At 35.1% G+C, this 13519-nt stretch overlaps 1 protein-coding gene across 1 annotated transcript; it reads left to right on the forward strand.

The window, feature by feature from the left end:
• The first annotated feature begins 342 nt into the window (after window positions 1–342).
• On the forward strand, window positions 343–3066 carry LOC120090461 (peroxidase 72-like). The gene is made up of 4 exons (XM_039048145.2): window positions 343–662; window positions 1532–1723; window positions 1818–1983; window positions 2399–3066. The coding sequence occupies exons 1-4, from the start codon at window positions 408–410 to the stop codon at window positions 2812–2814; spliced, it is 1029 nt and encodes a 342-aa protein (XP_038904073.1). The 5' UTR covers window positions 343–407; the 3' UTR covers window positions 2815–3066.
• The last annotated feature ends 10453 nt before the right edge of the window (window positions 3067–13519 follow it).

The following is a 13519-nucleotide window of genomic DNA, read 5'->3' on the forward strand; positions in this document are numbered from 1 at the left end:
TTTACAACCCAATTAAAGTAGCAATAATTATATGAATGATCATTATTATTAGAAAAGAAAATGCAAGAGGGGCTTTTGCTAATCATTCCACATAATGAGATTATAATTAATTAATCAACTAAAAGCATCAAATTAAGGTGAAGTAAAAAAAGACCTAGCAAAAGCACTCATATATATAGATTTTACCAACTCCAAAACCACATTATTTCTTTGTTACGTTAAAACTTTATTAGTAGTTAGCTACCAACTCCAACCTTTTTTTTTTTAATTAATTCCATTTAGAGAAGAAGTAAACTATTCCTCAAAGTGAGCCTTTATAAATTAACTCTTCTAACCTTCATTGCATCAAACTTTCAAGTTTCCTTCTTGGGGTGTTTTCTAGAGAAGAGAAGTGAAGGTTTTATATTATGGCTCAATCTCGGAGCTCCCTTTTTGTATTTGCTCTTCTTGCCTTGGCTTCGGTTGCTTTCTCTCACAAGATTGGCGGTGGCGGTGGCGGCAATGGCGGTGGCGGTGGCTATTATTTGTATCCTCAATTCTATGATCATTCATGTCCGAGAGCTCAAGAGATAGTGAAGTCCATAGTGGCTAAGGCTTTTGCAAAGGAAGCTCGTATTGCTGCTTCCTTGCTTAGGCTTCATTTCCATGATTGTTTTGTTAAGGTTATTGCAAAAACTAACTCTCCTTTTTTATTCCTCCTAAACTTTGTCACCAAAGTTGGATGGTTGGTTTTATGACCTTAGTTTTTCGTTACAAAAATAAGCTTATTTGGTGAAGGTTCTTTGACAAATATTTGGTTTTTTTTTTTAGAATTTAAGTTTATAAACACAATTTCGGGTTTATAAGTTTCTTTACTTTTTATTATCTACTCTTTTTGAAATTCATGCTAAGCTTCAAAATCTTAAAAAGAGTAATGCTGAAAAGCTTGTTTTTTATCTTTGAAATTTTACTAAAAGTTCAAATATTTTCTTAAGGGAGTGGAAATAATGGTAAAGAAATTAGAGAAAACAAGCACAATTTTTAAAAATAAAAAATAATAAACTAAGATTTCATTTGTGATAGATTTTTGAAAATAAAATTTATAAACACTACTTCTACTTATTGATTTATTTGTTTTGTTATCTACATTTTTGTAATATTTAGAAAAAAAAAAAAAAATCTCTATATATAATTTTTTAAAAAACTTGTATTTGTTTTTAAAATTTAACTAAGAATTCAAATGCCTAGTTAAAAATATGAAATTACGATAAATAAATGGTAAGAAAACCACCCCAAATTTTAAAATCCAATAACAAAACAACAATGAGGCCTAAAATGATTATGAAACAGTTGAGAAATGGACAAATTTTTTTCAAAATATATATAAGTTTGAGAGGGGTCTAATATTCTCATATTCTTTTAAGCATTTGGTTTTATCGGATAGAAGAAGAAAATGAATGGAGATAAACATGGATTTGAAGAAAATTACCATGTTTGTCCTTTATTATTTGAGAAATTAATAGTCATTAACATGAAAGAAATTAAATTTCAGGGTTGTGATGCTTCACTATTGTTAGATAGCAGTGGAACAATAGCTAGTGAGAAAAGGTCAAATCCAAACAGAAACTCTGCCAGAGGGTTTGAAGTCATTGATGAGATCAAATCTGCCTTAGAAAAGGAGTGTCCTCAAACTGTTTCTTGTGCTGATATTTTGGCCATTGCTGCTAGAGACTCCACAGTCATAGTAAAACCTTCTTTCTTTCTTTCTTTCTTTGTTTTTGCATATCACTTTAAGCTGAGATTAAGTGTTTGTTTGTGATAATTTATTTGTACAAAAGACTGGAGGACCCAGTTGGGAAGTTCCACTAGGAAGAAGGGACTCAAGAGGAGCAAGTCTAAGTGGCTCTAACAACGACATTCCTGCTCCAAACAACACTTTCCAAACCATTCTCACCAAGTTCAAGAGACAAGGCCTTGACATTGTTGATCTTGTTGCTCTTTCAGGTAAAACTTCTCACTTTTTTTTTCTTACGTCCAAAGGAAATCGAGATTTGGAACTTTCTGACAGTGCTATATTGAAAAAATCAAAACACCTCACACTTTTCATAAATAGCTTATTTCTCTCATTATCAATTGGTTTTGAGATGTAACGTCATATTATCTAATATGCTATCATAGCCTATAAAGCCCAAATAAGCATATCCAAAAAATGGACCATTTTGAGGATACGTGTTGAGGATGCCACATTGAAAGAATCAAAGGATCTCACATTCTTCATGACATATAATTTTCGTTCTCAATCACTATATTCATAACCTTTTTAGTCTTAATTTCTATTCAATATTCTAATAGAAGTTGATGTAGTTTAGAAACGTTTATAGAAGGTCAATGATACTATGGCAACTTTTGATGAATGCAGGTAGCCACACCATCGGGAACTCCCGATGCACCAGCTTCAGGCAACGTCTCTACAACCAATCTGGCAATGCGGAGCCTGATCCCTCCCTTGATCCATCGTACGCCGCTGAATTGCGAAAGCGATGCCCGAGATCAGGGGGTGACCAGAACCTATTTTTCCTAGACTTTGTCAGCCCCACCAAGTTCGACAACTACTACTTCAAGAATATTTTAGCTGCAAAGGGTCTGCTGAACTCAGATCAAGTTCTTTTGACAAAGAACTTGCAATCAGCGGAATTGGTGAGGACATATGCAGAGAATTCTGAAGCCTTTTTTGAGCAATTTGCCAAGTCCATGGTTAAGATGGGCAATATTTCTCCTCTCACTGGTTCAAGGGGGGAGATCAGAAAGCACTGCAGGAAAGTTAACAGAAATTAGGAAAATATAGCTTGGGTTGATGAAGATGTTTCAATGTATTGTGTGAAAAGTTTCTTCTTTGTTAGTTTTTTTTTTTTTTGGTCAAATTCTTCAATGTTTTTGTGCTCTGTTTTTCACTTTAAGGTTTGAGTTCTGCTTGCCATCCGTTGTGACTCTCTTGACCACCATGGAAAGTTCATGTATTTGTGTTCTTGCATCTCTGAGCTCTTGTCTGATAAATTTGACAGTCTTTCTTTTAGCCTTCAAATGAAATCAATGGTGTTCTCTGTGTCTAGCTACGTTTGGAGCTTTGTTAATTTGAGTATGATCAGAATCATTTTTGTCACAATTAAAGGTGAGTTTTTATGTGTTTAGGATATCAAGCAACTCCTCTTAGAAAAAGAAAAAGAGTATTGTCACCCCTTGACTTGACTTATTCAGACCTTTAGATGAGTTTGCACAATCTTATTAAGTAAATAAGCACAACTCAACTCTTTCCTTGTTGATTGGATCACATCGGTAGGGTTGCACCGATTTAGAGGGGCTAGTGAAGTGGAACACACGAGTAACTGATCCTTTTATATGTTTAGAGATAAAGTATATTAGAAATGCGACTAAAATTCCTCATTGACTAGATAAAGGGATAATCATGGGCATATAAAAGAATTGACTAGATAAAGAGATAATCATCGGTATATAAAAGAAAACAACAATCTCCAATGCCATGAGGTCTTTTGGATGAAACCAAAAGTAAAGCCATAAAGATTTATGGCCAAACTGAACAATATCATATCAATGTGCCCATATCTAAAGGTTTGTTGAATTATGTTGTCCCAACAAGTGGTGGTATAAGAGCTTTGATTCTTGAAATGGTCTATGGTATTGTGAAGAGTATGAGTTGTGTCAAGCATAGATTCGTTTTATAGTGCTTAAAGTCCATCAATTTTTTGAATCTTTTCGATGTAGGACAACTACTCTGCTAATATTTTGCCAAAAACCTAACAAATTTCTCCTTGAAAAGATATCTGATGAATCTACAACTTGGGCTACATCCATTGTCTTTACTAACAATCATAATTTTCAACCATAAATTATATATCACTTGGAATACCACATTACAAGATTATCCTTTTTTGTCATATGTTGATAAACCTTGCTGAAATTTATAGTACATCTTCCGTCTTCTTGGCTCACTCGAAGATTCTTCAACCATTAATATAACTTCTACCACACACCTTACATAATTGTCAAACTAATGCTCGTGTGTAAACTTGTGGAACTACTAACATTACATCTTCTATTATGGTAAAATAAACATACTATGAGGATGAATCTTATCTTTTTTAGAGGAAGCCATTGTCTCCTTTAAAGAGAATGACAATGGCAGTATCCAATCCAAAATTCTTTGACGAACTTGTTCTATTAGAACAATCCTTTTTCATCTACCTAGTTTGTTCACATTTCCAATAGAGCCCATCACCTGTGACTTAGAATCTCCATCGGGACTACTGATAGACTCTAATGGACTGCCATCATCGCTTAACTTGCACTTATGTAACCCATATTGGATTAACCAAGGTTCGAAATATTGATGTCGAAGGAAATATCGAAGTCCCAATTTTAAGGAAATATCAATAAAAATTTCTGAAAACTTTATGGAAATTGATGGAAGTTGTTATAATTAGTTAATGAAATTGTGATTGTGGTTGAATTAGACTATAATGGATCATTTTTAATCATCCTCTCTATAAAGTATAACAACATTTAGATGCATATTGTAAAATACATGTGTAAAATATCGATGTGAGGACATGAAATATTGGTAATTAATGGTAAAATTAAAGGATATGAAATATTTATATACAAAATAATTGTAAATTGATTATTATAAAACGAGTTTGATGCAAAAATAAAATATCATACCATTAAACTTACACAACATAACATAATAAGGATATGAAAAACAAAACATTAAACATAAGAGGGATGAAAAAAGCATAACATTAAATATAACACAACATAATGAAAAGAAAAAGAAAAATCTACAAGTAGATAGAGTTTGAGAGAAAATGAGAAGAATATTAGAGAACTAACCAATTTAATTTTGAATTGAAATGATGTAAAAATTCAATGAAAAAGGTTTGAATGAAGTTAAAAAATAAATATGTGGTTTCTTTGAAAATATAAATTTTTTATGGTAAAAGAGGAAAAACTTCTATTGAACTATCATAGCTAATTGTTATAAAAAAAATTTAAAAAAATCTTGAAATTTCAATGGATAATTATTATAAAAGAATTATAAAAACCTTGAAATTTCGATTGAAATATTGAAATATCGAGAAATTGGGAAAAAAAATATAAATCCCCCCTTATCGAAATTTCGAGCCTTAGAAATCTCAAGATTTTGAGATTTGGTCCAAAATTTTCCACTATGGTATTAACATATCTTTGACTTGCACTTTCCATGTCAAATTTTATTGGACTCATAAAGCTTACACATATGCTACACTCCTAGCAAATCAACAAATAGTGAACAACCATATTATTTACAATACCGTAGCCTATTTCAAAAACTTCTTTCTGATGTGAAAGTTCAAACAATGCTACAATCACAAAATATACTAAAAAATTCAAAAACTACGAATCTAAAGTTCTTATGTAAACTCTCGTGACTTTAGTTTTGGTTTCACTCAAAAAACTTTATACCATTGAAGATAGTTGTCTTCCCTTATTATCCGTAATCATCTTCTTATCTAGCCAATATAGGACTTTAGTCACATTTCCAACAAAATTTACCTTGTTTGAGGCCTTGGCAATAGTTTCGTTTTTGATATTCTACCTTCATGAGTAGGAGAGATAGCCGAATTAGGATATAACTAATGGCATGGACACAACACAAGAAATTTTGATCCTCAAAATGGGTAATAAACATAAAGGAAAACATAGTCCTTTCAGTTGCTGTTTACACGCTGACTGTTCTTTTGGGTGTTAATTTATTCTCCCCCCAATGATAAACGAAAAAAAAAAAAAAGATGCTTTCCGTTTCATTCATCCAAATTTCCTTTTGAAGCATAGAGTTCACAGTGTTCATTAGAGATACTTGAAAAACCAAAGAGCCAGCCACAAAATTGAGAAACTATATACGACCCAGCCACAAATTTCAAACTTTTTGGTCGAAGTCAACCTACCACAGGCACATACAATAGATTTCAATACTTTGCGCTATATATGAGGGGATCGAATTCTATGTGGAAACGTGTAAACACGTGTGCTTTTACATTTCGAACTTATAGAAAAAATAGAGAAGTACAAACAAATTCTAACTAAGCATGAACAAATTCTAACTAAGCATGCATTATACTATGAAGAATTTCAAGGGAAAAGAAAACTTTGAAGACAACTCTTCAATCTTCTCCATTTCTTCACCATGATCACAATTTTTGCAACTCATCAAGGTTTTTGAACAAAACATGACCACTAGATCTTCCTTGCTACTCTCCAGTAAGAAAAAGGTTGTGAGAATCTCTTTTGGAATACAGGGAAGAGAAACATTTAAAAAGAAACTTTTTGGGTATGCTTGGAATGCATTTTAAGGTATTTAATGTTAATTTTAACAAGCAAGAAGCGGAAGAAAACAAAATCATTAAGCACTCTAATTCATCAACTTTATTTTCAAATTAAGTGTTCTTTAACCTAAAAGAGGGTTTCAACAATACCATTGAAAACTCTCTTCAATCTACGAGTTCAGCTGCAATCTTCTCCTCTACTGGTCGTGAACTACCATAAGCTCTTTTCTACTATATTTTAGGACCTCAGATTGAATTGTGGGACTCAAAATGAATTGAGATTTAGAGGGAATTTGAGGAGAGGAGATGAACATTGCGGAGAAAAAACTGAGAAAACTTCTTCAGTTTTCTTAGCCTTCAAATTCACTTTGCATGCATTTTTTTCAACTGAAAATTGTGTGTTTTAAATAGAACACTCATGCAATTAGATTGCACAAGCAACACACCGCTCCTACTTCAGTAAAAATGGTGGAATTTAAGTGGATGTGTGAGTAAGATGCTTAAAGTGGGAAAATCCCACTTTTTGCAACTTCTCAAATTTAAATAAAAAATTAATTTAAATTGAAAAATTCGTTTAATCTAATTTCCAAAATTAAATTAAAACAAAATTTGAATTTGAATTTTGTAAAAATTCAAATTTTCAATTTTAAATTTAATTGATTTTATTTATTAAATAATTTAATTAATTCTAGTAATTTAATATCAAATATTAGATTAAATATTTATCAATTTCACAACCATGAATCCCTATTCATGAAATTAATACATAAATCATATTTAAATATTAATTGATTCTCCAATTTCGTTTAACTAAACGTGTAATTATATCACATATAATTACTAATTCCCTTAATTCGAATTTGAACGTTTCAAATTTACATATCACGTTATTCTAAGGTTTATTTCGTTTGTGAGCTAGTGAGGGACCTAACGGACTTACAGATCATGGGCTCCAATGATCCGAGATTAACTGGCTAAAATCTTTAACCTAATTAACCACTATTTGTTAACTACTGGGTCACTCCACTAAAGCCTAGTAGTTGCATTCCCCTCACTATAGTTATATTGTGTCTACTCGATATGACCATGATTAGTAAGTTAACCTTTCACAGGTTGTTCATAATAACGGTTGGGTCAATCGTTGTTTCACCCCCAAGATTACCTCTTGTTCCTTAAGTCCTACTAATCCTCTAATGAACAATTGGTTTGTGATCCAATGATCAAATCAAATCCCTCTTAGGCTAATGAGGGGGAGGGGCCCCTTATTCAAGACCTGAAGTCAGCACTTAAGGGAACAATCTCTCTACTATCCCTAAAAGCGGGTAGGAGTGAATTCCATCTTGCACCCTATTGTTGGGTTTGGTGCCCTAAAGTTTCGTGTCCTGTAGTTTGTAAACAGTTTGTATGAACGCTTGTGATATATAATAATTATTTCACATCTTGATTTTGCTCAATTGTTTGTTTTATTTGCTTTACCACAAACCAATAAATATAAAATCCCTAGTTATCAGTATGTAACTTAAGCATGTATGTGGTGACATACAAGTGGATCATGTCTTAAGTAATAACCAAAATGGTTTGTAATATATGGATATAGGAGGGAAACCTTATCCTGGTAACGCTACGGATGCGACCCACTTTGTGGAATGGTCACAAGTTTTGTGACTTGTCACAGATGGTCTAATCCTGATCATTCATGTAGGGGACATACGAACAGGGGCGTCCTATACAAAGAGTTTGTATAAGACCTGACCATAAAGTGTTAACGTCTCATTATATAACACCATTCATGACAGAGACTTCACTTCACTAGGATGACCATAGGTAACATGACCTCAATCCTGAGTGAATTGGGAACTCTTGCCATTGAGGGCGGTCCTTTGATCTATATGGGTACGAGTGGCCAGGTCGCCGACTTAAACCTACCATTTTGGGGATTCTTCTGATTTGGGAACTGGGAGCTCAGCTACACAAGATGGAATTCATTTCTTCCCTCAAGTATGGGCAAGTAGATAGATAGCTCCCTTAAGGGGCTGATTCCAGGGCTTGAACGATGTGGCGCCACACACCTTCGCTTGGCCCGAGAGGTGTTCATACATAGTTGGACTATGTTGTATTGTTCATTAGAGGAATCAGTGGTACTTAGATGTAACTACAGGGGCAAAACGGTAAATTGGTCCAGTTGTACTTACGAGCATTTGTGAAGGGTCATCGTACTCATGATTGGTTATATCCGATGGACACAAAAATATATATGTGATAAGAAAAGTTCAGCTATTGGTCTTTAGTGGAATGTCTGACAGTTAACGTGGTGGATCTCGTGGCTAAAGAGTTTAGTCAGCTATTCACGTACCATTAGAGCTTTGAGCCACAGGTCCGTAAGGTCCCTTAGGTAGCTTGGATAAAGTCGAGAATCAGTTTTTGGGTCAGTTTGAAATGTTCAAATTGACAAGAGGGAGTTCGATTATATATGATATAATTGAACCGATTAATTATTGATAACGGGCAGAAATGCACGTTATTATAGTGCAAAGATATAAAACAATGCAGGATTGCGATGGTAAAAATATATAATATTGCATCCAAAAGCACTAAGTTTACAACATTGCGATCACATACGTCCATCGCATTAAAACAGCTAACTTATGTATTTTATGCAGGAAAATGCATTGACGCAAGGCGAAATTACGATCCAAGGAAATTAGCATCCGAGCGCATAAGAGATTGCAACTGCAAGGCTATAAGATCGTTTGCGTTTGTGAAAATCTACTCAAGAAGGTGGTCGCATATAGCCAGCGTATCAAGGTGAAAGCTTAATAAATCACGATGGGATAGAAAGCTGATGACGGTCGATTCCGAATTAAGTTGACAAGCCGTTAACGACATACTATAGCAAGTACACTCAACTTTTCGGTTGCAAATATTTGGCGCATCAGATAGAGAATTAATGACATCCCATCAGTGTAATCATTGGAGAGAAAAAGTTCTTCACCTTAAAGCTCTATAAATACAGAAGACCACCTTCATTGTAGGAGTTCGCTCAATTCGGAGAGCTCACCATATAGAAGAAAGTTAGCCTTGTTCAGAGTTTTCTTTTACTTAGAAGGTGGAAGCGAGTGAAGGGAGATTACGCTGAGAGATCATTCTGGTTAACTCGGAAGAGTGTCGGGAAGCGTCGAAAACAGAGAGAGGGCCAACTCTTGCGGAAGCAAGAACATCTTTTGGGCAGAATAGAGATAACTCCGTGTAAAAGCCTTGGGAAGCAAGATATTTATACCAGGTTCTCTACCCTTATTTTCCATTGTCATTTTGTATTCTAAACCTATTTATAAAATGGAAATTGCATCTTTATATCCGTCCACTCTCTTTACATGAGTAGCTAAATCTGTCGAATGGGTTGAGAAACACTTAGCTAGCATAACCTGAGATCTTCATTCTATACGATCATCTTGTATTATGTATGCGTCATTCATCCATTAGAGATACTCGGGAGGGTAGTCTAAGAATAGAATCTAGGCTTGGAAAAGTCATATTAGAATCTAGGCTCGGGAGAGTCAGATTAGAACCGCATAATCAAGAGATAGAAGCTTAGGAATAAGTTCTGTTTGCTATTAACGCATCGCATGCACCCTAGAGATAGGATATGATTGTATGCGGTCATCTTGTAACTATGTGCATCTTTCATCATTGCATAGGCAAGAAGTAGAGACTTAGGAATAAGCTCTATAGACATCATCGATACATCGCATGCGTCCTAAAACTAGAAGCTATCGCATTTGCATTGGAAAATGAATTGATGTCGCATGAGTGTACCATGATCGCATTGCTTGAACGCATTCTCAGGAAATGCTAGCTAAAGACCTTCTCAACCTGTTCTTCCGCATACTTATTGTATCTTTCACATAATTAACTCTTTTCTCAAATCCGCCGCATAAACTTTATACCTTAAACAACAAAACAACCAACACTGTGATTTATTTGTTACCGTAAAGTAATCAAAATTTACCATCACATACTGTGTCCCTAGTCCCTGCGTTCGACCCTGGGCTTACCAGACAACTTAGTAGGATTTATACTTAGATCTTGCTGAGAAAACTTGCTTGCACAATGCATATTCCACCATCGCATTCTATACCATTATTTCATCGCATAACAACACGCATCAATTATATATGATATAATTGACTAAATGTATGAGATACATTATTTTGGAGGAGATTAGATATAAATATGATTTATTTCAAGTGGAGAAGAAATTACTATAGTAGATATATGGTATCAAACTATAAGTTAAGAATATAATATGATTATATTCATTTATTAATTAATTGGTTAATTATGTGATAATTGGCCGAAAAATTCTCCTCAATCGTGCATTAGTGGGAAAATCTTATTCGGTTATTGTAACTGAAAAATAAAATGAAAATTAGTTTCATTTTGCAATGAGTTTGAAAAAATCGCTCAAGGTGTGAAAACGTATCGATCTCTTAGCTGAGTGCCTATACGATAGTGCCTTATCGCCTAAACGATCGCACACCTCGAGTACTAAACGATCGCACGTATTCTCTAAATGATCGCTCACAAAATACTAGATGATTACTTACTAAACCTACACGATCGTGTAGCTTTCTCTAAATGATAAGCATCCGCTATACGATAGCCTTCTCCCACTTGCTTGTCATTCTACACGATCATCCCTTTCCTCCTTCCTCTACCATTTCCATCAAATACTACTCTTTGGATTCTCACTCCGAGAATACCAAGGACTCTAAGTGGTGGTGTCATCCCCACTTCTTCTTGTTCATGCGCTGCCGTTCATGTAGATGATCGCTGCTGGTAGCCGACTGTTTGTTGGGTGATAAAAAATGTAAAGGGTTGCTTCCGCTGGGTTAAGTTCAAAGTTGTCTTCAACTGGTATGTGAACTGAATCTCTTGTATTTTATTTCTGAAAGCATGCCTATAATTAGTGTTAAATTGGATAACTGTTCGTTAGATTGTGTGTGTGATAATTTGGTCACAATGAAATAGGAAAGATCCGAACGCGCTCATGGATACTCTTGTTCAAGAGTTCCTTCACCTATGTTCCCAGCTATCTATCCGGTCTTACTCTTGAAATAGGAGGCTTATTGAGCCGGTGCTATTGAGTCAACCCTCACCTATGAAAATCTAAGGAAAATTCTGAATAAACAGGAATTCATAGTTAGCTCAGGATTAAGGTTAAGTTACCAAGTCATTGATAACAGGCAGAAATGCATGTTATTACAACGCAAAGATATAAAACAATGTACGTACACGACGGTAAAAACATGCAAAATCGTGTCCAAAAGTATTAAGTTAAGAATATTACGATCGCATGCGGCCATCACATTAAAAATGCTAATTTACTTATTTTGTGCAGGAAAATGCGTTGGCGCAAAGCAAATTGCGATCCAAGGAATTCGGTGCCTGAGCACATTAGAAGATTGCACCACAAAGCTATGCGATCATATGCGCTCGTGAAGATCTGCTCAAGAAGGTGGCCGCATAAAGACGGTGCATCAAGGTGAAAGCATAATAAATCATGATGGGACGTAAAGCTGACGATGGTCGAATCCGAATTTAGTTGACAAGCCGTTAACGACACACCGTAGCAAGTACACTCAATTTTTCGGTGACCATTAATTGGCGCATCAGACAGAGATTTATTGACCTCCCATCATTGCAATCATTTGAGAGAAAAGCTCTTCACCTTGAAGCTCTATAAATACCGAAGGCCACCTTCATTAAAGGAGTTTAGAATTTTGGGAGTTCGACATATACATAGTTTGCCATATACATAGAAGATAGATCATAGATAGTCGTAGTCTGTAATTCTTATACTTAGAAGGCGGAGGCGAGTGAAGAGAAGAAGACGCCGAAAGATCGTTCCTAGTTAGCTCAAGAGACTGCCAGGAAGTGCTGAGAACGGAGAGAGGGTCGACACTTGCGAAAACAAGAACATTCTTTTGGGCAGCGTAGAGTAAAACAGCCTTGGGGAGCAAGACATTGCTACCGGGCGTCCTATCCCTGCTTTCCATTTTCATTTTGTATTATGAGTTTATTTATAAAATGGAATTTGCATCTCTACATCTGTTCAATATTTTCACATTGTACACGAGTAACTAAATTTCTGAATGGGTTGAGAAGCACTTAGCTAGCATAACCTAAAATCTTCATTTTATGCGATCATCTTGTCTTATGTATGCGTCTATCACCGTTTAGAGACACTTGAGAGAGTAGTCTAAAGAAAGAACCTAGACTTGAGAGAGTCAGGTTAGAATCTAGGCTTGAGAAAGTCATATTAAAACCGCATAAGAAAAAGATAGAGACTTAGAGATAAGTTATGTTCGTTATCATGCATCGCATGCACCCTAGAAATAGGATATGATAGTATGTAGTCGTCTTGTGTATGTATGTATCATTCATCATCGCATAGACAAGAATAGAAGCTTAGACATAAGTCCTATAGACATTATTGTATACATCGCATGCGTCCTAAAATTAGGAACTATGGCATTTGCATTGAGAGATGACATGTTGTTGTGTGTGTGTAGCATGATCGCATAACTTGAACGCAATCTTAGGAAATGTTAGCTAAAGCCCTTCTCAACCCGTTTCCCCCATACTCATTGTAACTTTCGCTGTCATTAACGCTTTACTCAACTCCACCGCATAGGATTTATACTTTAAACAAACATACCAACCAACTTATTGTTTTTGTCACCGCAAAGGAATCAAAACTTACCATCACATATTGTCTCAGTAGTCCCTGTGTTTGATCCTAGACTTACCAGGCAACCTAGTAGGATTTATACTTGGATGTTACTAGGAAAACTTGCATGTGCAATGCATAGTTCACCACCGCAATTTCATACCATTATTTCATCACATTCACAATGCATCAAATTTTTGGCGCCGTTGCCAAGGACTACGGCAGTATATATTGCGCTAACAGTAACTTTTTTATTTTCTTTGCAACTGACCATCTCTGTGCACTGTCTCTCCTTCAGTAAGGGAAGAAGCGGGTGTCGTATGAATGAAGGACAAGTTCCTGAGCCCAATTACGACCCAGAGATTGAAAGACTTTCCGAAGAAGAAGAAGAAACAACCGCTGACAACAATAAGAGAGAAATCCCAACATG

The sequence above is a fragment of the Benincasa hispida genome, chromosome 1 (genome assembly GCF_027475165.1).
Source record: "Benincasa hispida cultivar pf3 chromosome 1, pf3_genome.v1.1, whole genome shotgun sequence".
In the NCBI taxonomy this organism is placed as follows: Eukaryota; Viridiplantae; Streptophyta; class Magnoliopsida; order Cucurbitales; family Cucurbitaceae; genus Benincasa; species Benincasa hispida.